We start from the raw sequence: 27,950 nt of genomic DNA on the forward strand, positions 1-27,950 counted from the left end.
TTCTTCATTGTTTAATTTCTTTAAATATAATACAGGCCAATAATATGTGGTAGTGACAATTTGAAAAGCGATTCAACGTTTTTAGTGATTCGAAGCAAAATACCATGTTTCAAGACTAACAGCCCTTCTGGCTAACGCTCTTTTTTGCTAAAAACAAGTAGTTTATTTAACGTTAAATTTAAAACAAAAACTAAAGAATTAATAATAAAAATAGTTATTTAAAAAATCAATCATTTTAAAGTTTCGTTTCAGAAAAATACTTATTAAAACTGTTATTTTTTTAATTGCCGTAAAATTTGACATTTCTGTAAAAAAATCCGTTAGTTAAAAAAATAATTATTTTACTCGAGGGAGAAAAAGGAAGTGTAAAAGTCGATTCACTGGCAAATGAAATGCTCATAAAATTTTATCAATTGTTGAAGCACTCTAATTTTTTAGAAAATATCATTACCAGTCTACAGAAACATGCTTTATAAAAAAATTTTCATTCTGAAAACAAAACATTTTTTGGAATACATCACGACCATCCCCCCCCTTTCCTCTTGGTTTCAGTTCCGTGTCAAACGTGAGTTAAAAATGAGAGTGTTTCCAAAACTGGATGATAAAATATAGCCCACTACATTAGAAAAGTAATAATTACAAAAACAAATATTAAAAGAAAATAAAAGGTATCTCATAATCCATTCCACACTCGAATTCGCTCTTTTGCAAGAATTTGTTTATTTGTTCGAGGAAATGGAGATTCGACGAGGGTGGAATAGAACAAAAATACAAGCGAAGATCACGTTCTTCGCCCGAAAAGGGTTTTTCTCGGGTGGAGGGAGATTCGAAACACCATTTTCCGGTCCATTGTGTCACTGGCCCTGATGACGTTACTCACGATCACGTGGTCCGCGATGCCATGCGGTTGGTTGGAAAGCGAATATATAAGCCTGCTACGGTTTAGGTTTCGGTACTCAACAGTTTTCTCAACCTTTTCGGTTCGTCTGCTCTTCAGCTGTTCCTACCTTTCTCGGTGTTATCATGAAGTGCTTTGTTCTAGCTGTCCTTTGCTTCGCTGCAGTGGCAATTGCACAGGAAGTACCGGTGAGTAACAGCATCTTCACATCTAATCATCGCTTGCGGATCAAAACAATCTGCCCAAAAAACAGAGAAAGAGAAAGTATTCGCAAAAGATTATGCATGCCCGTGAGGATATAGCATCCAAAAAATTTTCCAAACTATTTAAAATTTTTCGGCTTAGGTTAACAAAATTTGTAGTATTGGAACAGGCCAAAGCAACATCTGGATGTTTAGAAACACTGACTAGTTTTCAGAATAATGTTGAACACTAAGTTGAATTTATTCCAAAACTTCATAATTTGATTTCTATTCAATCTATTACTTCAGAATTATCCATTTCAAAATTGAACTGAAATAAGTATTTATGACAAACGATATATTTTAATGCAAATTTTAGAATTCCAAATTATGAGTTTGGAAGGTTATGAAAATTATTTATAGTTTCTATTTCTATGCAAATGATAATTTTAACGTTAATAAATTACAAAAACATTCTATGTCATCTAGCTGATTGATGGTTACTTATTCAATAAAATCGAGAGAAATAGATTTTTCCTATGTAAAATACTTTTTTTCCTAATGAATTAGCTGCACAAATTCTGTTTAAATTTTAAATAAATCTGGTTTCAGAAATTAAAGCTTAAATATCTAAATCGAAAATGTAATTTATAAAATAAGAATGGAAGAACAAATATTCTTTCCAAGTAGGATATATTTCTTTCTATGTACTAAATAGATTCTTTGGCAGTGGAATGCATTTGTTTTTATTAATACATGCAATACTGTCTTTAACAAAGCAGACTAATTTTTTCAGTTTATTATTACTATTTATTCTCGAATATATTTTTAATCGAAGTATATTTTAATGTTCTTTAATTTTTCATAAAATACTATTTTAATTTTCTCTGGAAAGTTCTTTTTCCTAGGAAGCAATGGATTTTTTCCTCTTTAGAATCTCTTTCGTATTTGACACAGTACCAGTATTACTTGTAGTGAATTATTTAATACCATTGTACAAGCAGAATTAATAATCTCTTTTTAAAACTGAGAAATTAATTGCTTTACTTTTAAAAACACACATTTATGTATATTCTTTAAATAATTATTTTAAATTAATCCTGTTGATCTATTAACAGATTTCATACATGAATTATGTTTAACAATTACGAAATAATTTAAAACAAAATAATTTAGAGCCTGTTTTTAGAGATGAGTACAAATATTGACATTAATGAGTCAATGTTTAAAGAAACACCGCGGGAAACCTTTTTAAAATTAATAAATTTTCTTTTAAAATTTTATTTCTATTGTGATTGAATGTTGTCAAGATTGAAATATCGTCTCGACTGTATAGTCTTCACACGCTTCACGAGTTTCTATAACTAATATTTGCTAGGAAGTAATTGAATTAGAGAAAAGAAAATTATTATTTTCTTTCAGATGTTCAGCTATTATTTTACTAAGGATGATGCAAACGAATTAAATTTTATTTAAAAATTAGATTTCAGTAAAGTGTAAATCAATACAACAGCATAACAATTTTCAAAAGAGAGAGGTAAAATTAATTATTATTATTTGACAATTTGGTTTACGAGCAACAATTTGGCAATTCTAGATCTTAGTTCGGCAACAAGAAAAAGTTCCAAACTTTCGTTTCATAAGGTTTGGGGGGGGGGAAATTCGGTGTTTTTATCTCAAAACACTGATTCTAAATGAATATTTCTATATTAAAAAAAAAAAAAACTCTTAATTTTTCGCAGAAAATTTTTCATTACGTAACAAGCACTTCAATAAATGGAAAGACTGAAGGGCTAATTTAGAAATAACAAATCTGAATTTCTTTTAACTTAAAATCAGAAAAACAGCTTATTCCATTACTCAATCGTTTCCTTTAAATACTAGCAGCGAAGTGTTAAAACTGGCATTAAGATCTGTATTTTGTGCTTAGAACAGTACATAATCCGCTGTAACTTAATTTTTCATTTCAGCAGCAGTGAAGTGTTAAAACTGATATTAAAATCTGTATTTTGCGCTTAGAACAACATAATCCGCTGTAACTTAATTTTTCATTTCGTAATTAGTGTGAAAAGACTGAAGTAACATTAAACTAGTTTCTCAATCGCTTGGTGACGGTTACTTGCTATTCGAAGCGGCAAAATTGTTTGATGCAAGAAGTGCGCCGTCCCAACCGGTGACTAGTTGACCCAATTGGCCCAGCAGACGAAAAACTCTTTTGCTTTCCTTCTCCCCAAAACTTTTCCACCACACTCTCTAGTCCCGCACTTCCGTGTCTTTGAGGAAGTACTTGGCAGTACCTTGATACTAAGGTGGAAGATTAGACATTCAATTTAAAATACATCTCAAACTGTTATAGTTTATCTCAGTTCTGGCATCATCTCATAAGAAAATGAATAAAAAGATTTTGTTAGCACATTTAATGCACGTGTCTTAGATCATTTTCTTTTCAGACAAGTTTGAGTTAATTATTTTTTGATGGAAAAAACAAACTAAAGAATATAACTGAATTTTTTTCCTCCCCAAATATAAAATACTTGCCATATTTATTTGAATGTTGCCCATCGGTTACGGTCTCAAAGTAAACATGCTAGCAGCTATTAGGAAATTTTCATGTATTGCTGATAATTCGCCAAGCAACAGCCAAATAAATAAGGCATATTATATACATTCCTCTAAGATTTAATGTTATAGATACTTGGGATAACTAGCGACCGAATGAGTAAGACCATTGAGCACAAAATTTGACCCGGCTTCGATCACTGTTGAAAGGTATAATAGTATGAGTGTTTTTGAAGCTTTCCGTATATATAACGCAAAAATCACTCCCACATACGAATATAACTTTCGCATGAATAGCACATACATAAATAAAAAATTTTGCTCAGAAATATCGTCCAAAAAAAGCATTTCCTCCGTTTAGGTCAGATAGACCTCGCTTGCTTTGCTTTAATCAATTAATTAACTAATAATTGATTAGTTAATTGTTTCGCATTTCATTCTTTGATACTGCTTACCATAAATCACCGTAATTTGCCCATATTTGGAATCTGTCAGTGCTAGTTATATATAATGGAACCTCGAGTCCCGAATGCAATTCCTTCTTGCACGACGTTCGTAATCCAAAAATACTTTAGCCATAGGAACTAATATTGTTGTGTATAATCAAGCCCGTGAATTTTGTCGTAGCAAGGACTATAAGACTCCGTTTGTCGTTACTATAAGCTTTAAGCATCATACTCGTATATGTGATAGTACGACTTTGCCTCGTCCCTCCCCCCAATTTTGAAGGACAGCATGCTGAAGGATGGCGTCCGAGGGTCTTCCACTTCTCTTTCCCTAACACCAAATCAATCCTCAATTTCGAGGGAACTTTTGGATTACTCGCATTCTGAATACCCTCATGCCATACATACACTGTAAATACGCAGTGTATGTATGGCATGAGGGTATACATACACTGCGTATTTACAGTGTATGTATGGCATGACAAGTCCATGCATTCTCCAAAATTTCAACCTGGAGAACGTCAGTTAGTGTCACTAACCACTGTACTGTCGCAGAGGCATGAACTAATGTAAAATGGAATTATTCCATTCCTAGACTACAGATTATTGCTTATTAAAAAATTCTTACAACAGTGCTCTGAACACAAGTTCGTAACATATAACCATGGAAAATCATTAAATCTAAGACAAAAAAGACAAAAACTATATATATATAAATGGCCATAAACGTAGGTTGATGTAATCGTACATGCACAAAGGAAACTGAATGGCACCAGTGGAAAGAGATAAATAAGAGAAAAGGGAGAAATATTGTTGTTTATATGTGGACATGAAGTTCTTATTCATAAAAACATCAGAGAAGTGTCTTCCTGAGATATTTTCTTTTAGCTTTTCTTTGTTTCTTAAAGCCACTCTACTCTGATTAAGACACGGTGGGTTTCATTTTCCTGAACACTTGTTCAACTTGATTCGTTGTTGTCTATCTCTTAAAATGCTGAAAGCTTGCTAGTGCTTTATCGAGTTGATATCATTACATGATATTTAAGCATCTAACCTCATTTTGCTCAAATTTCAGGGATCAAGAAACTAGATACATATCCTCTTCCTTCTAAAGACTCTTTTTTCCGCAATCACCTTTTGTTACCGCTTCTGGTGTTCCAGTTTTCCTTGAGTTCATCTATATGGTCTTTTAGTAATATCTTTACGCCTTTACTGATATGTTCCAAACCTACAAAAAAAAAAAAAAAAAAAAAAAAAAAAAAGAAGGTCCTCAATGTCTTAATACTCAAAATTTCTGCCTGAGACATAAATGGCCATAATTTCTTTCCGGCCGAATTCACGGTCTTGTAAGTTACTTGCCACCAGGTTTCGTTATTGAAATTGCTTTAGAAAATTCTGAATACCATTCATTTTAATTTAGAAAATCATCTCTGAAAGAATTCTTTCTAAGACAGTTTAATTCAACCAACAAAATTTTAAAATGTATAAATTGTTAGAAACGAAAATATCGAAGGTTTCTGCATATTATGAAGAAAACCATTTGTTCACAATATTTTAGCGTTCTGTGGTGTTGACTCCATTTTAACGTTCTGTGATGGAGTTTGTAAGAACATTATCTCTCTTTGTGTAGATGTTCCAAAAGAGGATTAATAAAACTAGAAACTCACTTTTATTTTTGATTTATTGCTACTTTTTATAGTGTAACTAGCCATTAAAAACACTGTAACCTAATTTACCTTTCTTTAAAACGTTTTATAATTTTTTTAAAACCCTTCTTTTTAGTGAACGTTTCTAACAAATTCTACGCTTAAATCTAAATATCATTTTTCAGTATTATCCATCAGTTTAAAATAAACCAAGGAACTAAATGCATTTGCGCTAGGAAATTTCTTCTAGGATCTATAGCCTTTTAATCTAAAGCTTTCATGTTCGTTTCTGAACTATTTACAGACATTTGTAAAAAAAAAAAAAAAAAAAAATAAATAAATAAATAAATAAATAAATAAATAAATAAATCGGCAAATACAACCTCGCGCAAATTTGTAAATCTTGTTTTAAATTACGCATTCTATTATTACACGCTTTGTTTGTACGTATTCCAATTAATTTTCTATTCAATTTTGCTACTAAACACAGGTTTTGACAAAAGTCTACAAATTCCAAGTAACCTGCTCAAGAAATTCTATAATAATTTATGACAAACTATCTATCAGAAAAGCAGAAACTGAAAACAGCAAAAATATAATCAGGTCGAGAAGGGACTGGTTAGCATGAAAACTGATTTTAGATCGCCCACATGATAAAATTTATTTTCTTAAGTTTATCAGAAACCTGTTTCTTTCATTCAAAATAACTTGTTTTACTTCCGATAAAGCTGCTGAACATTCTGCTTTAGTTGGTCTTCGCAATCTATTAATATCCCTAGCATGAAATTTACTAACTTTGAACAAATAGTTCACTTTTATCTGAGAAAACTTGTTCTTAACCAAACACGGAAACACTTGCTTAGTCTACTGAAGAGGAACAATATGTCAGATGATGTCCAATAAATTTCATTCGGCCCGATTTTTTAAATCTATGTATTTAACGTCATTTAAAGGGAAATGTTTTTTCCCTTACTTCTGACAGATCGTTATGGCTATCGTTGAGAAGCAATTTTTTATTTTAGGGATAACTGTTCAGAACAGCAATTGGAGCGGTATATGAATATGAGTTCTATCTACAAACATTTTTCGTTTCGCATCCTTTCCTTTTCAGTTATAGTTAAATGCTTTAGATAATGCACTGGACCACAAGATGATATATTCTTCGTGAATGGGAACATCATAAATATCTTCAGCTAAAAACGAAATCGTAAATTATTAGTAAATAACTATCGCCTGACTACTGCAGGTGAATATATCAACATGAAATCTTTGTAAATGCAACAAAAGATTTAATTTTTTCTTTGAAATAAATTAAGAGAATGTTTAATGTTTCCTTATAAATTCCTTGATTCTTATTCAGTCGGATACTAAGGAAATCCCAGTTCCTTGATTTTTGTAATAAATTTCAGCGAATATGGTTGGCATAATCAAAAGCACGAATCTGCAAATTTTGCTGTTTCCGTTTAAACACATTTTCTAAACTAGTTTTCCGATAGCTTACTCTGGAAGCTTACGTAGATGTGTATTCCCTATAAAAAAAGTATGTAAAAAAACCCCATTAAATCGAGAGTCCAATAGCAAACGGATAAGACCCGAGATACTGATAATTCGAGCCCGATTCAAACAAACCCTGACGAATGGGCTGGGGTGCATGGTTTACTTTCCGATGCGTAATATGAATATGAGCCAGTTTCCCTTAGAAAGTACTCTATGAAAGCATCTTTACAATTAGACAGATGTCCTCGTGTAGAATGCTTCGTCATGTTCTACAAAGAAAAGAATGAACATTAACTCAATTTTTCTAAAGTATTAAATTCATAAAATAGTCCTTGAAATAACGTTTTTATAAATTAATGGGTATGACATGTTATCGACGATATTCTCATAAAAGAATGCGTAAGTTTAAATCAACTCAACCGAGTGACTAACACCGTTAAATAAATTTCTGTGTTCGGTTATTGCAAAAAGTTTGGTGTAAAAGCTCCTCCCATTTTAAATTGATTTCTGTTAGAAAGAAAAGAGCGGATTTCTCATGAAAAAACTTTCACAAAGGTATTTTTCGTAAAGGAAAGTTTTTTCGTAGGTATTTCTTTTCTTTACTAAGGTATTTTACTACATCAACTAACTACCTTTTAAATTAGCTCGAGGTCTAATAATAAAATTTTTTTAAGGAATGAAAATATTAATTTAAGAATACATGAATGACCAATTCTGAAACGTTGAATCACTGAAAGAGACTTGAATTAAATTTCTGTCTAATGAGGGATTTCATCATGTGAAAAGCATTTTAAGGCTTGAATTTTTTGCCTTAATACTGTTACCATTATTATACCACAGGAATTCACTCTCGCTTCATGTAATGAAACTGAATCGTAATTAATTCGAAATTCTAAACTCTTTTTCTTTCCCCAGAAAAAATTTAATCACTTATGGCATTGAGAAATTGAATTAAATGATCTGCATATCGTTTCTGGTTGATTAACTGTTCTATAGGCGACCTTCATCTGTCATTGAAGAACTTGTTTCTGAAATTCAAAAAAAGGTTCACACCCCTGTAAATCCAAACCGAATTTCTGTTGCAATATGACAGACCAGAACCAGTTCAATGTAGGTTGCAGCGCAGTAGCGTTAACATATTTCCTGAACATAAAATAAATTTTGATTTTATCATAGGCAGAGTTGCTTAACAGGATTTTCCAGGCTACGATATAAAGTTCATTTATTATGCAGATTTCATCTCGTTTCACATTCTGCTCCAGTTATTCTAATTCGTTGATGAATTTCAAAATCTCCACTCGCATATTTTCTTGTCTTTTCTTTACAGCATTTGTCATCTCGATTGCAATTTGAAATTAAATTTATAATTTATTTTGCCTATCACAGTTTCAAGCTTCCTCGTCTACTACTTTGCACTTTTTTTTGCTTTTAATTTCGCAATGTAGAATGGCAACCTGACAATCGGTAGTAAAAATTTTATACCACATCAATAGTAGCTATTCTATAAACATTAAACAATACTCAATGTTACAATGGAGCATGACGAAAGAAAAATCATTTTAAAACTATTAGCAACAGTTGCACAATTTTTAAATGAATTTACTAAAATGTATTTTGGAAATGCGGCTGTTAGAACAATTATGCGTTTCAACAAGTTTTTTTTTTTTTTTTTTTAATGTTTTTCTTACGAGTCTCTCGCAGATTTTTTATTAATAGGATGATTTTAAAAGTTACATTACACGGCTTTCGGGAGATTAGTTTGAAATTTAAATATTTTCTTCTTTTTGTTCTTAAACTAAATATTCTTGTTCCATCCCCCCGATCAGTTGAAAAAATAAGTTAGTTGATGATTCAACAAACTGCGCATGCGCATACGTAAAATCTCATTTATTGAGTAATATGAATGAAATAACATAAATGATACAACACATGCTGTAATTCTTTTGAAAACAACAAAAAAGAACACATAAAAATAAACATGCGGATTTTAAACACCTTTAAGAAATGAATGCAAAGATCAATGTAAAAAAGTCCAAGGAATTTCTAAAAATATGTTAAAACTTGTTTTATGCATAAACAAAAAGTGTGGTCTGTACTATAGAGCATTTTATATTGTACATATTTAACATTTTAATTCTGAGATTGAAATTTAGTAAGAAATATAATACAAGAAGTAAATGTCATAGTAAAATTCAATATAGTAAATCTCAATCTGAATTCTTACCGAATATATGAGAACAAAATTAACTAGGAAGAGATTGAACATTTTTTGACATAAGTATATCATACTTTTTAAGTAAGTGTCTAAACTGAATGAATTATGTAATAATTATTTTTGATGGTAGTAGTAGCTATATTTTTTGGTATGAAATTTCACATTTCACTGAAAAAGATGTTACTTTCAGACAACGTAAGCAAATTCTCGTATCTTTACGAATAGAATCTAGTAGACCAACTTTATATAATTAGATTCTACGATCCTCCCTTGGTTAATTACATTCTACTAAATTTAACTGCTAATTATAGTAGAACATATATATCATAAGAGAAATGGCATCTGAAAGTAACACTGCTCAAGTTACTAACAAATCAGGAGGTGTCGAAAATTAAGGAGGTTTTATTATTATAATTATTATTCCAAAAGAGGCTATTAGTCTCGAAATGGGATTTGCATCTGTTCACTATAAACAGCGTATAACTTTCAAAATTGTTGCCACTAAATATTACGATCTGTATTATTTTTTAAAATGTTAAATAATGAAGAATCGGCATATATGAAATACGTTCCTCCGATCGTGAACGAGGTACTTAGAGCGATCCAATTTTGAATAACGTAATCCTCCACCTGACCATGTGCACCTGGAAACCCTAATTTTGAATTCGATTGCTTTTTTGTTTAAAAAACTCAACGATTTGAAAACGAACAATGGCAACACTGTTTGAAATAAGAACATTTTTATCTCCATGGCACGAAACTGTCTACCGAAAATTCTCAAGACCTGCTGTTTTTGAATATTTTGTGAATTTTTGAATATTTTGTGAATTTGTTGTTGAATTTAATTTTATGCGTCGTAAGTGCGAAGAATGTAATATTTAATAAATAACGTTAACACACAAAACGTTAATAGTTAAAAAAAATTCGTAAGCTATCTTATTAAGAAAACTGAACATTGATATGATAAACTGAGAAAAGACTGAAAAAGAAATATGACACCACTTTAATAATGCATCGAGAATTCTAAACATATATTACTATTATTGTGATTTTGCTGTTGAACTCTACATGGCGTAAGTGCAGAAAAAAAATGCTTAATAAAAAAGCTTTAAAAAAATGGACTTGTAGATTATTAATTATGCGTATTCATGTTCGCTGTAATTTGTTTGTATTTACCTAATGTCAAAACGAAATTATTGCAAAGCCTAATATCGATTTATTTTGCCTAGTATATAATCAGCCATGGTACATGCACACTGATTTAAAACTTTAGAACAAAAAAGAATACCGATAAATGAATTAATATATAAAAATATCAATTTCAAATATTATAACTTATAAAAACATTTAGCATCTATAAAATATTGATATTTATTAAAAATTTGCATAATATATCTCCTTTTTTCCTCCTTTCAGCAAGTAAATTGGGGAAAATGCCCAGAGCTGGAGCCAACTGCCGAAGAACAAGTAAGTCTCATTTATCATTTTGAAAGATACATAATAATTTTATGCTAGACCATTAAATTATGCTTTTTTTATTTATGCTAGTCAGAAATAAAATAATGAATTAGACACAGAGAGAAACAAATTTTTCACTCATTTACCAAAGTTTGTTTCATCCTTACATTCAAGGACATTCCATTGCAATACGAGCAAAAATAGAACTTAATAATACCACTCCTCAACTTGCACTAAAAATCAGTAAATATAAAGCAGAATTTCTTTTACTTTAATTTTCTGAAACGCAAAGCATATATTTTGAGAAGCATTTCTAGAACTCGAAATCCTTTATCGCCATATTTTCTGCTAATTAAGTAAAGACTGATCACACAGTGTTATATTTTCCTAATTTTAATTTGACATATGGAAAAAAAAAAAAAAAAAAAAAAAAAAATTGAAAGCATGAATTAACATTTTTGTTGAAATAAATTCGCAAATTTCGCTTTTGGGAAACATTTACATTAATACCTTTTCGGCTTACAAAAGAAATCAAAAATGTATTTTCCTTTTTATATTCATAAAAGTGAAAAAGCCTCTTTCGATTGCTTTTTGGATTTATTTCTCTTCCGATTTCATAAAAGTGAAAATATCATTAAGCATCTGTTTTATGGTTTAACAAAAGAACTGTGTGACATTAAAAATGAAACAAAGCAGCGTTTTAAACAGACAAGCATATTGGCATATTTTTCAACCCTTCCGCATTACCGACTAAAGATGACAGCTTTTAATATTCGAACAGATAGACAGAAAAACTGTACCTATAATAACTTGATAGGCATAAATAACAACCTTCTTTCAGCTTTTTCCTATAGTTTTCATAACTCACTACTTAATTTACGACCGTTCTGTAAGCTTCCCAGTACGCTTGGGCTCACCAGCGGCCGAGCGGTAAAGTCGCTGAACACTGGTAGTTCGATGCGAATCCCGAAAACGGGCTGGCTACATGTGCGTTTTTGTGGTTTTCCCCATGTGTAACGTGTATACAAAGCCAGTTTTCCTTAGAAAGTCCTCCCCTAAGGCATCCCTTCCCATAGGCAGATAGCCCTCGAGGCTTTGCCGTAATCAAATAATCACAATCCCAAGTGTGCTTGCTGACTTCCCTAGAGGAAGTTCTACTTAGACTGGATTTATCACAATACTTTTGTTGTATTAGAAGTTCAATTAACACTAACATTTGTTTGTTTTAAAAATTGTTTGCTATTTTAAATGATTCAATAGCTTTTCCACAATAAAAAGGATGGCTGAAATTTTTTCTTACATAATTTGATGATAATTTTTGCTTTGTTTTGTGTCATTTCGGACAACGGAAGGCTTTGCAGGAACATTTACAAAAGCACAACTTTTGTTATTTTATGGGAATGCTCCGTTTTGGGGGAAACCTGCACGCAGTCTGCTGCAAACCAGTTTTTATTTAATCTGATTCTTAGACTTTTGTAATAATAATTTGTACCTTTTTCCTCTGCAGAAATCAAAAGGCGAAGTGATCCAGCAGTGCCTGGAGAAGAACCCTCCTCCAGCTGAAGGTGCTAGCCTCACTCAGGTGCGTCTTTTCATGCAACACCTTTCCCTCTAATTATTACAATTACCTTCAACTAATGATTTCAGAGATTATTTGATAATTAGGACAGTAATTTTATCGCGAGAAAAAGAACTAAAATTTGCGAGGTAAATAACGAAAATTCGCGTACCTTCTGGGTAATATATACCAGAAACGAAGCACTAACTCAAATAACTATTATGTAATAAATTTAAAAAAAATTATGATTTGCAAATTTTTAAATGAAATTTGTATTTATAAATCAATTCAGTTCTAGAAAATTATTCAACGCCGTTATTTTAGATTAAGATTACATTTTAATTCGGCGATGTTTTCATACATCCTATTTTACATGTACCAATTTTCATCATTAAGAAGCACGTTACGCAGAAATGATCGTTCGGCTAGAAACTGTTCGAAGGCAATTACGGGAAAGGCAAGCAGGCGATTTTATCTTGTATTTCATAAGTAAAACAAAACTTAAGGTAATACGAAGTTATGGTTTCGATTTCGGAACAGGTTTGTTTTAGTGTATTTTCACTGAAATTCTAAAAGAAAGCGGCAAATATATATATATATATATATATATTTAAATACATAAATAATTTAACAATTATAATACAAACTGAAAACAGGAGAAAAAATTCCGATATATGAGGATTTGCTAGACATTCGCGGACAAATCAAGTATTCGCAAAATTTCAGAAAATTCTGTAAAAATTCGTTAAAAAGTTATAGCGGTTCAGGATTTTAGTCCACAATGAAAAATGTAGAAATGGATATATACATGCTACAGTATCATTTTATTTTAAAAATATTTACTGATTACATTGAATTTAGTAATTAATATTCATTAATTTTTTTAAAGTGTTATTAAGCGTAATAAGGCGCTATAACATCCTACGCTTAGATAATATGCAAAATTTCTTTAATAAAAGAACGCAGATTCAGTTAACGATAAATGCATATTGCTGTTCAAACTCATTACTGAGAAAGAATGAGAAAAATTTATTGAAACATTCATACATTAATAAGAAAAAATCAGCATTTGACTTCATCATTTGTACTTGCTCATAATTACAGAGCATAAAAACGGCAGAAAATATGATTAAATTTATTAATTATTTTTTGTATTCTCGAGTTTATAACTTTTGTAAAAAGAATATTTCTTATTTCCTTTAAAGTATATGAATAATAAATATATGACTAGTGAATATTAAAATATAGAGGGGAAGCATGGAATTAAGATATTAAATTTCTTTAAATATTTTAGTATACATATATTACATAAGAGCTATGGAGCCAGTTTCCCTTAGAAAGTCCTCCACGAAGGTATCCCTCCCTTTAGGCAGATAGCCCTCGTGTGATTTGCCATAATTAAATAATCCAATTCAATCCAATACATAAGAGCTATCATTAAGAAGTGTTTACTATGTGTTTTCCAAAATATGAATTTCTAGCGTTCAAGAATTGAAGAAAATATTTCACAACATACCTAATTTGAAACGTAACTTATTTAAAATTAAAATTTGCCAAGTTTTATGGAAAGATATGTTTTGAATTTAAATTATGAAATACTCAGTTGCCATATCTGATGCATTTATTACATTGCATGGTCTGATTGTTTCTAAAATTACACATTTTACTGTATCTTGTAAATTCAGCTATTGACTTTTACAAACATTGACATTATACATAATCATATTTCAGATTGAACATGTGTATATGTATATATATACACACAAACACAGATCGAATGAGCGACGTAAAATTAACGATTTTCTTCAGCCTAAGCAATAATAAAACCATGTGTTTTTCAATTTTATTTAACTAAAATGGAAGATATATTTGAAATTATAGATCTCTGAAAATCAAACAGACTTACAAATAAGATATTTTAATATTTTTCCTTATCTTAGAAATCGGTTCAGCATTTTAACGATATTAGCATAAAATAGCTGAACCGTATCTTAGTATCTAAGCCGAATTAAGAGAGATTCTTGCATAAAGATTTTTTCCTAACTAGTTATGCTAGCTTGGAGAAGAAAACTGTAATTAAGTGTAAGGGAAATATCTTGTCTCTTTGTGTGATTTTCCCGAAAATAAAAATGATCCAGATATGAATTTCAAATCATGTCGAAAGTTGAATGGCAATCTCATTTGACCAAGGGCAAGATCTTATACTGCAGACTAAGTCCAAGGACACAATTCTGTTTCAAAAATAATGAAAACAGATTATCATCAGATGAAGATAATTCTTAATTTGAAAGAATTCTGCAAATTAGTGTCTGATCACGTTACGCCCTATATAGCTTTTTAGTATACAAATTATTCTTCTCTGTAGTCTGCAATATCCTTAAACTACCCTAGTAAAAATCATGCAATTTGGTATTAAAATGAAATGGAGAAATTTATGCGTCCACACAGCACTGAAGACCTATAAATATCCGAATGGTTAATAAACTGATAAAAAATCTGACAACTGAATCTGCCCCATATTTTAGAAGGCCGCAAAATCATTCTTTAATTTTCCGTAATCCTGTGTTATCTTTGTAGTGAAAGAAGTTGGATCTTCGTCTGAGACAGGATTTTGCTAGCGAAACGGAGTGATGAATTTCGTTTTCTTTATTTGTTGTTGTTACCAGTCCCACTAGTCTGAAAGAGGTCAGCATAAGCCCACAACATTCATTGTGGCAAACGGTCAAATGCGTCTGTCCTTATCAAGACTCTTGAGCATCATTTACAGGTTATATACCCTTTTTTACTACAATTACAACCAACGTTTCAAGAAGACTTTTGGCGTGCCACGTAGTTTAGACTGCCCCCATGTCACACAGACACTATGCATTTACAAGCATCCCTGCCTTCCCCAGGATTCGAACCCGTGTCTTTCGGTATGGTAGTCAGCGCCATTAACCATTATCCCGTTTTGGCGGCTTTCTTCATTTGAACAAACATCAATATAAGCTGTTCTGTAAAAATACATATCTCCCATATTAGAGAGCTATTCCATCTTCTGCCAAGCAATTGCTAATGGCGAAGAGATTAACAATATTCAAAACTGCCAGATTCAAATCTCATGGACATTCAGAATCTTCATAAAGAAATAGCTTCTTGTTTAATCGCAGTTAGAACTAATTAATTTTATAGAATCAAGAGGAGATATCACAGCGCGGAAAATTAGACGAAATTGTGTCACTTGTAAGAGATTCATCATGTTCAAACAGATTATTTCAGTTATAATTTGGTTTCAAAATCCCTAAAAGTTAACAGTTTTCTTTACAGATGAGCCATCATAAAGGAAAATAAAAATGTATTTGAATATTCCAAGAATTCACTTTGTCATCTAAATGTCCGGACAGTGATTCGCCATTCTTTATAAAAGCAGAAAAACTTTGAAATTTTATATGTTGATTAAACCAAATATTTAATGAATATTTTTACAATTAAAGGTAACTTTTGAGCTTAAATGCAGCTAACTTCAATTGAGAGGAATATTTAAGACCATAGTTCATCTGGATAATAAGATTGCTCTTTTTCTACAAGGCATATACATATTTACAATATTGAAAAGAAGGGAATTTTATTTCTTTGTTTATCGTATTTTATTCCACGTAAGCTTTAGTTAAAAGTATAAAGAAGAGATACTTATTTTTAAACTGTTAAATTTTGTTATTTAAAATAATAAAGTGATGAATAATTTATTTACATAAGTCACAAAACTAGAAATCAAAATTTTATTTTTATAATACTAAATTTAAAAAAAAAAAAATTGTCCAAAAAACAAAGAATACATTATCTAGATCTATTTAAATAAACAAAGCCAGATTATTAGAGGTCGATAAAAATGGTGATCTAAATAAACATAAATTAATATAAAATAATAATAAAATATCTTTGCAGTGAGTTAATCCAAAAAAGTTTGTAAACTAAAAACATGCTGAATTTCTACTTGACTAGAAAGAAACATAAGCAGTCTAGATAACTACAGTTCTAATGTACACTTCCTTAATGAGTAAAGTATGTTAAATACTGTTATTTTATTATTTCTGTAAAATCACGAAGTATACTAATTTAATTTTTTGATAATTCCCACAATGGAAAATCAAAATAACTGTGTAAAAGAATGCTCTAGATTCTAGTAAGCATTTTATTTCGGCAATAATTTGCTGAACAGAATTTTCTACTTACTTAAAGTAATTTTAATCTAATTACTAATTTAAACTGCCCTTAATTCCTTGAAATATAAATGCTTTTCTTGTATTTCATTATTACTCATGTTAAGGGTTATTATTCTAATTTAAAATTTGAATATGAGTTTCAATGCTTCGATTATGGTTTCTAATCGGATATTGAGCTCTGTATGCATAAATTCATACTCTTCTTTTTTTTTTTTTTTCCTTCCACAGGAACAAATTGATGCTCATCGGGAAACTATCACTACCTGTGCTTTGAAGACTGAAGGATGGGTAAGTAAATTGGCTAGGATAATCTTACTGCACAAAAACTGCATATAATTTATAAAAATTTTAATGAATTAAAAAGCTCTGAAAAAAATCATGATGTACTATATTCATAATTAATTTTTCTTCACTTCAGTTTGGTGCTGACAACAAATACAACTACCAGAGAGCCAGAAAAGAAATCCAAAGCAAGAACTTGAAAGTAAGTAACGCAAATCCACAAAAATAATTTCGGTAACCATTCCTTCACACACAAAAAGGAAATTTACTATAATGTTTAATAATCAGATAAATTTTGATCATAAAACTATTATCATATTTACAGAAATTGCAATGACGTAGAATTTTAAGAATTTAGCAAAATTGGTGACATTCATTAGGTGAATAATTTTTTATACAAGGGAAGAGAAAGGAAGTAATAGCAGAAAAATTTGAAATTTTTAATTTAGGAGAATCTCTGTAAGTTAGCATGTACAGATAGTATCTATTAGCCAGAATTTTATAAATATCTGTTTGTAGGCTTTTTAAAATAATATATTAAATTCTAAACAATTATGACATTAAATAAAATTTTCTGCAAATAAACTTTCTATTTTAATGTAACCTATTAATCTACTTAAAATAAGATTTATTCAGAATTTGAAAAGATTTTAAGTTCAAATAACTTCATTAAAAGTAATTTTATGTACACCTCGCTCCTCCAATAATCTGAGAGTTAAAAACTTGCATTTTACAATCCTAGTTTCCTTGTAAAATCTGATAATTCTTATGCATTGCTAACTAAGTATATTTAAGTTAAATATTTAAAATAAGTAATGGAAAAAAGTGTTAAGGTTGAATAATTGAAGCAAAATTATCTTTGAATGCAAATAACACTCTTTTTTTTAATTTTTTAAAAAATTTTCTTTTATATTCATAACTGTAAAACATGTTAATCACAACCTTTCTTGAAAATAATTATGATGGAAGATACTTCTACAAAATGTATTTTATTTTAAGAAATATAATGATGGATTAAATAATTTTATCAATATTTTTTTTTTACTTGCCAATTACCTGTTTCTATATGAATAAAATGAAAGCTTATATAAGCATAGATTAAATAATTTAAATTTGGCATTCATATCTGTTTTTATCCTCTGACAGGTAATATGTTTATGAGAAGTATAATAGTGATTTTTCATAGTGAATATATTCTAAAGGTTCTTACTGTGAAAATAATTTTAATTAAAATAAAATTATAATTTTCTACATTCAAGTTTTCTAATATTTCCCTTTTTTTATTTTTTTAATGACAGAACTTTGACTAATTTAATAACTAATTCCCCCCTTTTTTCCCTACAAGTTTTTCTAAATATTTCCGTTTTTTATTTACTAGCCTGAAGCTGAAATCTTGGCTAAACATGATGAATGCAGCAAGGAAGCAGTAAGTTTTCATTTAGATACTATTTCAGAAAAAGTTATATCATCCTCAATTTTTTTTTAAATATGAGCTGAGTTTTTAAAAATACTTCTCTTAATACTTGCAGAAGGAAAACTTCCCTGACAACAACATTCCTCAAGTTCAGCTCTACCAAGCTTGCATGGACTTTCATATCACAAAGGTAAATAAATACACAATAATATGCGGGGAAGTGTAACAATAAATACTATAAACAAATATTTTAAACATTAATATATTAATATGGTATCTTTACTTTGTTATATTCAAAAATTATAGCCTTGACTTTACATAGCAAACACTAAAATGTTTTTGGAAAATTTTTTACATATCAAATGTAAAAACTTATTTTTAGACAAGCAAGAACAAACCAGGCAGAAAAGGTAGTGAGGTAATATCGGCACGTGCCTATCTAAACAAAAATTAAATGCTTAATTTCTATGGATTTCACAAGAGAAAACATTAATGCTTGCAAATCAGTTCAATCAAAATAATTCTATCTTTATATTCTTTCTTTACATTTTAACATTTTAGTAAATATTCTTGTTTATCCTTAATTTCTGCATAATAAATATTGACTATTTCACATAAATAAAATATTGCAGAGTTTCAATAAATATTGTAAAAAAGCATATTTTAAATTTAATAAAAATGGTGTGAATATTTTTTATGTTATCGCTTTCAAATAACTAAACACAGTCAAATTATTTGTTTTTATTACTATTTGGTAACACACACATACACATACAATATATACATACAAAAGTAACAATTATTTACATGACATTTCTTACTGAATAATAATAATTACTGAATAATAGTAATAATTATTTACATGACATTTCTTACATTCTGCCTCATTTCTGTACTGAAAATAACAAATGTACTTTTTTAAACTTACAAATTGAGATTTAATACTGATATTTTTAATTTCAAAGCACTTTTTTCAATAGATGACATTGCTGGCATGATTAAATTTCATCGAACTGTAACTACAAATTAATCTTTTTAAATAAAAAAGATGCTATTTAATATTTTAAGCAAGGGTCAACATACAGAAGAAATTAACTTTAGTACTCAGACACAGTCTGCCAAGTATTCACAAAATTAAGTTATCAATTAAATAGAAAATTATTTACATAATCAAAAATCCATTAACTCAAATTTTTTAATTTATTCAATATAGCTACTAAAATCTAACAGAAAAAATGAAAAAAAAGTGTTTGAAGTAAAAACATAATCCCATCTTTTTGAAGTAGTCTCTTTAGATGGTTTTCTGAGATATAACTTTTATTTTACAGATCTGTGAAATCAAGATCACTCCTCCAGCAACTGAAGCACCTGCAGCAGCATCTGCTTAAGTTAAGGTATTTAAGCTTTCAGTATATCAATTAAAAATTCTGAATGCTTACATGTATATTAAAGTTCTCTCACTATTATTAAAATTCAGCTAATATAATTCTAACTGCATTTAAATGCCTTCAAATCCCTCTAATATGTTATTTTATTACATAATATTTATTATTAACAACAAGTATTATAAATAGATTTTTATAGCCATAAATTCTGGAGGACTGCTTGATACAAAGTGTTTAATGTACTACTTACTACATCATAACATGAGTAGAATGGGATAATGTACTTTGTGGTAATGGAAAGAGAAATATGATGCTCAAATGATTTTTACTTCCTTGTACGAAGTAAAGGAAGTACTGTAATAATGAAAAATTTTGGGTACCACACTTCAACGAAAATATCCATTTTAACGCTATTGAATGCAATTTAACAATGTTACAAAAAAGTATAGGACTTTATGTCACTCTTATCTCAAACTTTAACAAAATTGAAACAGTTCATTATTATAGCTGTCAAGTCACATGAACCAGATAACAAGCAGCAAAGTGCAGACTTATTCAGCATCATGAAGAATTCATATGTCAAGAACCTAAAAAAAAAATCTGTAAGAAAATTTTAAACATTTCTCTCTCCATTACCATTAACTATATTAGCTATTCCCTTTACACTTTCATGTAATAAAATATTAAAATCCTGAAGATCCCCACGTCTCAGTGTTAGAAACATAACAAGATACCTAAAAAAAAATATTAGAAAAAATAGACCTTAGTTTTTTTCACATTATGCATTTTTGAATAATTTAGCATAATTTAGAAATGAATCTAATGAAAGTTTGGTGTCTATTAATTTTGTATTATGTTTCTGAATAAGAAATTCATTTATTACTTTTATTATAATACATCCTAAAATGATAGAGAATTCCAAGATCAATTTTCAAATTGAATCACATATTTTAATGATGCAAGAATGAAATCAAAATAAATTCTAGAAAATTGTATAGCATTTCACACAAAAATTTCAACTAAATTTCATGACATTAAAAATCATTGATTTGGTTAAAAGGTTTTGATTGGAACATTAGAAGCTGTTTCACACAGGTGAGAGCACTTTTATAAAGGTAGCTTTTTTCATTCAAAACCTGAATTTGATTCAGTGTGAAAAATATCAATAATGTTGGAACAAAAAATTCTGTTGAAACATGTAAGACTAAAACTGTTGACTCAAGTCATCCCTAGGCTCATTAATCTTAACTAGTATGTTGTTTCTATTATTAAAAACTGAATGATTATATATGGTAAACAATACATGCACTGGTTGCTGACACAGCATTAAAACAAAATATGCCATGCTGAATGAGCGACTCAGTTGGAAGCATCAGACAAATTCTGTCTGTCCGTGATTTAGATACATGATCTCTAAATCCTTACATTTTATAAAATTTTAAAATATTTTGCATTATAAGATTAAATGTTGTCCTTGTCTGACCAATAATAATAAAGCAAAAGGACTTGACTATGCTAAATATCACATGACATGGATACAAAATTGCTTGGAATTCTAAGAAGCTGAATTCAGATAGTATCAGCCACTGGATTATTTCACCCAACTTCAAGAAAATTATTAGAATAAACAAAGGAGATATCACATTTTTTGATTAAATTAATTCTCAAAGCCCTTCAAACCTAATGCAGTGTAAATTTAAAATTTTTCTATGTCTGCAAAAAAATGGAATTTGTCTGATGTTTGTAACTAAATCGCTAATTGAATGAGAAATTATTTTCATTTGATATAAAATGAACACATAATAATGGTGAATACTGTTTCTGTTTGCAGTATGAACAATTTTGTATTAAATAATTAGAAACACTATAATGGAAATTATTAATGAATTTCAAAATGCATTGAATAACAGGTTATTCTGAAAATTTGCTAAAAATTGCATTGTTATTGTGCCAGTAATATTTTTCACATTTCATTCTGAATCAGATTCAAATTTCAAGTTTGGGAAAGAATATTTTATAGTTAAATTTCAACCAAACAAATCCCATTTCCTTAACTTTCTGTCTTTTATCACAATTATCTGATGGATGACAGTAAAAATACATGATAAGCTATTTTATTCAAATGTTCCTTATTATTTTGGAACTATATGCCAAAGATAAATAAAAATAATAAATGTGCCAAAGATAAAATAAAAAGATAAATATGTGAAGGTAATAATTTTATCAATTTAGTTAATTTTTATGAGACACATTGTGAAACCTTCCTAGAGTTTATTTTGATTCATATTTGCTTTGATTAAAAGCAAAACTGAGTTTGAGAACGACTCTATCACTCTAAGACACATACAATATATGTATTATTTAAAATTCTGCACAGTGCATATGTGTACTATTATAAAATACAGAAAAATAATTTCTTTAAAAAATATTCTTTTCTCTCCTTCAGCTTCTTCTGCTCCAGTTGATATCTAAGCACTTCCAGCTCAGAGTGCTCAGAGTAATCAAATATCAAAATTTGTGATAAAACAAAAAACAAATCATGTACTTTCAAGAAAAGATTCGATGATGTGAATCAGATGAATCCAAGTTTTTAGTTTTGTAAAAAATTCTCATCTGAAAATGTATATTGTGTAGAGAAACTTTCATAGTACTTTTAAGCTGGAGAATTTTGTGATGTAATAAACTGTTCTATGTTTTTAATTTATGTCATTCATTTAATAACGCAATAATGAGACACATTCACATATCAAGAGGATCCAAAAACCTTAAAATAGGAAGCCTTCAGTATTTGTACATAGCGCTGTAAGCTTTCATAATCGGCTGTAGTCCGATCTAAGGACTCTTGTAATTCTTTAGTTCTGCGAAGTAACCTTTCTGTCTCCTATGAAATAATTTATGAACACCAATACATTAATATAAAAGCAGCTTAAATAATAATAACAGAATGCATAAAATATACAATAATTAACATATTACCTTAACTAATTACTATTGTAAATAAAGTGAATTTTATAAAATGAATTACCAATACACGATCCATATTTTAAAAAGATAACTCAGAGTTATTTAAAAGTTAGACAAAATTCACCTTTAAATAACTGTTAACTGTAAAGAAATCTGTTTCTTTCCTTCAATCAAAAAATTATCTCTGGAGAGTGGTGCCTAATAGAAACAACTGTTAAACCAATAATAACAGATTTGAATCACAAGAAAACATAAATATTTATAATTTACATCTCTGTGGCATAAGGAGACTTAAAATTTGTCAAACCAGAAGCCACTCAAGAGGTTGGTATGTGCAGAAGACAGATGTGAAATACCTAACAAATTTTTTAAAATAAATATTGGATGATTTTTAAAAAAATTCAGAAAAAAGTCTTATGTGAGTTTTACAAAGAAAACTGGACACATAGCTGAATATTTGTAATAATTACACAGGAAAAAATACTTAATATATAAACATGGAAAATCAGACAAATGAACCTAGTTTAACATATTTACAATAGCTTTTTCTATAATATAACCTAGAAACTATATTTTGCATATTTAGTATCTCTTTTCAGTTTCAGAATCGATATAGCTGAATATCACCAAATTGAAAGATAAAGGTACTTTAAAAAACCGACATAGGGGAAAAAAAAAAAAAAAAAAAAAAAAAAAAAAATTCTTATTTTCTTAAAATACTTAATTTTAATACATTATCGTTATTTTAATGATATAATAATAATGTTGTATTTCTTAAAAAAACCACCATGAAATCTGCACATCACTAAATCAAAACTTTATAGATAAGTTGATCTTAAAGTTTCTAGAATGCTGATAACTTACTAAACTTGATGAGGTACATTAAAAGAATTCATATTCTAAAATGACAACAACTTTTTTGATATAACAAAGAGAATAAATTCAAAGTGGCACATTTTTGGGTGTCTTTAAAAAAATTGTAAAATTTGCCCCCCCCCAAAAAAAAGAGAAGAGGAGGATTATTACAGAAATTATAAAAAATCTTTGAGGGCTTAGGTACACTCACTAAAAGAAGCAAAATAATAACAATTAAGGAAAGGAAAACCTTTTCTTAATTGTTATTATTTTTAAGGAGGAAAGAGAAGGAAAGGAAATGAAAACCTTTCCTTAATTGTTATTATTTTAAATCAGATTAAACATCTAACTGTTTATATTGCTAGATTGTTGCATCATTACCAAAATGAAAACGAGACTAGCACAGTTACCATAGATCATATACAACACAGAAAATGAATGAAAAAAAGTCTTAACTTCAGTTAAGGTTACCAGAGTTTAAAAAACCCCATTGGCCTCTGGCATTTTACTTTACCACGGATTTATTGGAAAATATTCCATCAATATCACCTTCTTACCAATATTTTCACCTTATGGTGACATGTCTAACTGCTAGAGGATTTTTTATTTCAGCCTTATATACAAATATTGAATTTTGGGTAAATTTTTGGAGAAAAAACTATCATGCTTATAACCAATTTTACTTGGAAATATACAACAAATCTTTATTATTTTTGTTAGGCATATATATTTTGCTGAAAACTGCGTGCCTGATGCTTATTGAATATGTGATTTTTATTTTTTTATTAATTTTTATTTATTTAATTCATTAATTTTTTTAATATTTGAATTTTTTATTTAAGTCATATGCTCAGATTTATTTTGAAAGGAAGCATATCTGGAAGTTTTTGTTAAACAAAAATAAATGATTAAATTATATGTTCTGTGAATTGAATAAAAATTATTTCACCTACCAAACATAATATATTTAAGTTGTTACAGGTACTAGTTTATTTCAACGAATGTTCCATATGCTTTCCTCCTTTGAAATCGATAAAATGAAAACTTTATAAAAGGTTGACTTTTGCTTATAACATACTAATATGAAATTCCACATTATATTCAAGATAACTCAGTCTAGAATGAATGAATTCCTAATTGTGACTGAGTGTAGTGATAATTTAATTTGTCATAACTTCTTTTTTACTAACTATTGTTGTACAAAATATTAGAGTGTGTGCATTTTTTTTGAAAAAAAAAAATATCAACGCAATTTTTTTTTAAATGTCTCAAAATTTCTGACTGAATTTAAAAATGCTTATTTGATAGCATATTATTGCTATGGAAATGCCATCTAAGAGACCAAATTCAAATTATATTGTTGCATGCTTATGGGTTTGCAACAGACTTTATGCACACAGGTCTGATGATAGGTTGATAAAATTTATTTCACCAAAAGAAACATTTCAGAGTTCTGGAATTTTCCACAGAAATACTCATATAGGTGTCTGCAGTATCAAAGAGTACAATCAGTAGTTACCCTTCAAACTACTAAGAATGTTAAACACAATGTAATGCAAAGCAGATCTTAAAGAGAAACCTAACTTGGAGATATCTCAGTACTTTGAAATCGCACTTGAACTAAGAACTCACAACTTAGAGCAGATTCTCTCTCCAGTCTTATACAGTTTTCTGATTTATGCAGAAATGACGTTCAGTTCCGTACGGCATGGAAGATGACATCCGTTCTAGTTCGTACAGTTCCGTATGGCATGAACTAGGACAGATGTCATCTTCTTGGTGTATAGTACTTTCTGCTTCTCGAAATTACTGAAAGGCAATATGAGGGTCGAATTGTGGTTAAAGCTAATACAGTGATCAATTACATTTATTCAGTTACAATACATATTCTGGTGATACAGGGACTGGACCAAAATGTCGCCAAATGGTCAGCAAATTTGGCAACAAAAATTAGTCACCAAAACTATTGCCAGCTTGGTGATATCTCACCAAAATTCCAAGATACCCATTTACTTAATATAAAATAGATTTGCCCCTGTATTCTTACTTTTCCTGCATAACTTGTCTCTTTTGATTTTTCATGTTACATTACACAGGAAAATACAAATTCGCATATAATTGCACTAAAATCATCTATCTATGTACAAAATTCATAACAGTATCTTACGTTACGAGCTCCCTTTTAAAGACTTGCCCTTAATGATAAGAACAAACCTTAAAAACTCATGAAGCTTTTCATTCAAAGAAAAAACTACTATGAAGCTTTGCATTCATTTAATAAAAGAAAAATTTACTCAAAATGTAGTGCCATAACTATGTGTTTTTACTTTTCATTAGATTGCCTGCAACAAATACCTGCTACAACTGAAGTAGGCATCATTTTTATTTTGTCAGAATATGATATTTGTGTAGGGAAAACAATGCTTGTTCCTGAGGTAAAGAAAATGATGTGAATTTGACATATATTTTTAAATAGTCAATTTTTACTTGACATGTGTTTTTTTTTCTTTAATTTAAGTGAAATAGCATTTAACATGCAGTGACAGTATAAAACCTACAAAAGAAGTGTTCTTTGTAATTCCGAAAACAATCCAAAAAATGCTTCCAGTTTATTAACACAAAGCATATTTGTTCACAGTTTACCTTTAGACATTTAATCTGTTTATACTAAAACTAACTTTATTGATTTAAACACTGATCCCATACACATTCCTCCAGTTACAGAGCTATTCAAAATAAGATGTAAATTAACTGTAAAAGTGGAAAATTTTTGATAAAATAAATTTAATTTTTTCTGTAGCTTGAGAGAAAAAAATTCTAGCCAGCAACTTAAAAAAAAAAAAAAAAAAAAAAAAAAAAAAAAAAAAAAAAGCATTATTCTGGTTAAAAAAAAAAAAAACCTCCATTCAATTATGTTCAATCTTTACAACAGTTATTGCTTAATCAATTAAGACAAAGCATGAGAGGGCAGACAGAGGAATCATAAACAGATATATATATATATACACACATATATATGAAGCTAATTCAGAAAGTAATTACCATCTGCATGTATCTCCCACACCTCCAACAGCATGAACGTCACGCATGCATAGTTACGTCATTCAACTCGAGAACAAACTAGCCTGTTTTTTGCTTGTTTACTTCAACATTTTTTTTTTTTTTTTTGGTAATCATGTTTAAAACAATGACAGGCCTACCAGTAGTGAAATGAGAGTCATTATCAAGTTTTTGAATGCAAGAATGGTCAAGATTGTGAAATTAATCATCAGATAAATGAAACATATGGAGAGAATGCAACAAGTGAAGGTATGGTGCGAAAGAAGGTGAGGATGTTTAGCAAAGGAAGGGAAAATGTCCACGACAAGGAGTGCAGTGGATGCCTATCATTGATCACAGAGGAATTGCGTACTACATAAATGAAAAAGTCCATTCCAATAGGTGATTCCTGATTTGTTAATGCATTTTCAAAACATTTCAAGATCTTTATTACGTAAAACTGATTGAACATTTGGGCAACAAAAAATTCTGTTTGTGATGGGTACCAAAAACCAGGGCTGTGGAGGCGGTAGGGAAAATCACCAACTCCAACTCCTGGAATTTGAAAGACTCCAACTCTGACTTCCTAATATATATATGTGTGTAAATGTTATGTAGTAAAATTCGGGATTTTACGAATTAATTAATTTCTTATTTTGTTGAATTAATTAGGTATTAAATTAAATTTTTTGTTTGTGTCTCTAGAAAGAAGTATTTACACGTGTATATTTAGTTTAAGGAGATTATTCTTTTTATTTTTTCACTTAATTCTTAACATGTTGGGATACAGTCTGTGAACTAGTGCCTCAAGTAAAAATTTATGTAAAAATATAAAGTGAAAGGGAAGAATCTAACGAACTGTAATGGATTAACTGTGAAATGTTAAGTTTGATTTAAGGTGTTAATGTAAAAGAACAGGGCCGCCTGATATTTGTTTCCTTTCCGTTTTCCTGTCTTCTTTCAGTCAGGGAATGTTCCACAAGATTCTAGAAACTAGGTCTTTTGTTCAGGGTTTAGTTGAAAGTGTGTACGTGATTTGTTAGACTGGTAAACAGGAAGGTTAATGGAAAGGGTCGAGAGGAGGTCAGACTCTTGTGAGAGCCGGTTTCTGGGAGAATTGGCAAATTTTTGTAGGCATCGGACTTGCTCAGTAGTGACTTGACGGGTTTTGGAAGAAAAGGATTGGAGCTTTGGAAACTTTTGAGGGGCAAGTTTTGCCAAGTCTAGGAAACAGAGCTTGTCAGTATTTTTAAAGTGAAATTTGAGGGTTTGTACTCTTCTCTCTCATCTCTGCTCTTTTTTTACGCTTAGCTTTTGGTACTTGTTGCTTGCAATTTTGACTTCTTCATG

At 29.5% G+C, this 27,950-nt stretch overlaps 2 protein-coding genes across 8 annotated transcripts in view; one reads left to right on the forward strand and one right to left on the reverse strand.

Annotated features, from left to right (window-relative positions):
- The first annotated feature begins 929 nt into the window (after window positions 1-929).
- LOC118187075 (uncharacterized) lies at window positions 930-22,442 on the forward strand. The gene is made up of 9 exons (XM_035357252.2): window positions 930-1,086; window positions 10,860-10,910; window positions 12,409-12,483; window positions 16,890-16,949; window positions 17,080-17,145; window positions 18,322-18,369; window positions 18,473-18,547; window positions 19,686-19,751; window positions 22,189-22,442. The coding sequence occupies exons 1-8, from the start codon at window positions 1,024-1,026 to the stop codon at window positions 19,743-19,745; spliced, it is 498 nt and encodes a 165-aa protein (XP_035213143.1). The 5' UTR covers window positions 930-1,023; the 3' UTR covers window positions 19,746-19,751; window positions 22,189-22,442.
- Window positions 22,264-27,950, reverse strand: part of LOC118187069 (uncharacterized) — a 102,556-nt gene continuing 96,869 nt past the window's right edge. For all 7 annotated transcript variants that reach the window (XM_085811844.1, XM_085811846.1, XM_085811849.1 and 4 more), the window contains one exon: window positions 22,264-22,623. In XM_085811844.1, the coding sequence (XP_085667970.1) occupies window positions 22,489-22,623 (135 nt within the window). In that variant the 3' untranslated portion in view covers window positions 22,264-22,488. The remainder of the gene's footprint in view (window positions 22,624-27,950) is intronic.

This window comes from Stegodyphus dumicola, chromosome 2 (genome assembly GCF_044657685.1).
Source record: "Stegodyphus dumicola isolate Sdum_Otavi_A_Nest chromosome 2, ASM4465768v1".
Lineage (NCBI taxonomy): Eukaryota > Metazoa > Arthropoda > Arachnida > Araneae > Eresidae > Stegodyphus > Stegodyphus dumicola.

Coding starts and splice junctions, on each gene's coding strand:
- LOC118187075 (XM_035357252.2), top strand. CDS start 1,024: ATGAAGTGCTTTGTTCTAGCTGTCCTTTGCTTCGCTGCAGTGGCAATT. Junction 12,484..16,889: donor AAGGTGCTAGCCTCACTCAG/GTGCGTCTTTTC, acceptor TTCCTTCCACAG/GAACAAATTGATGCTCATCG. Junction 16,950..17,079: donor CTTTGAAGACTGAAGGATGG/GTAAGTAAATTG, acceptor TCTTCACTTCAG/TTTGGTGCTGACAACAAATA.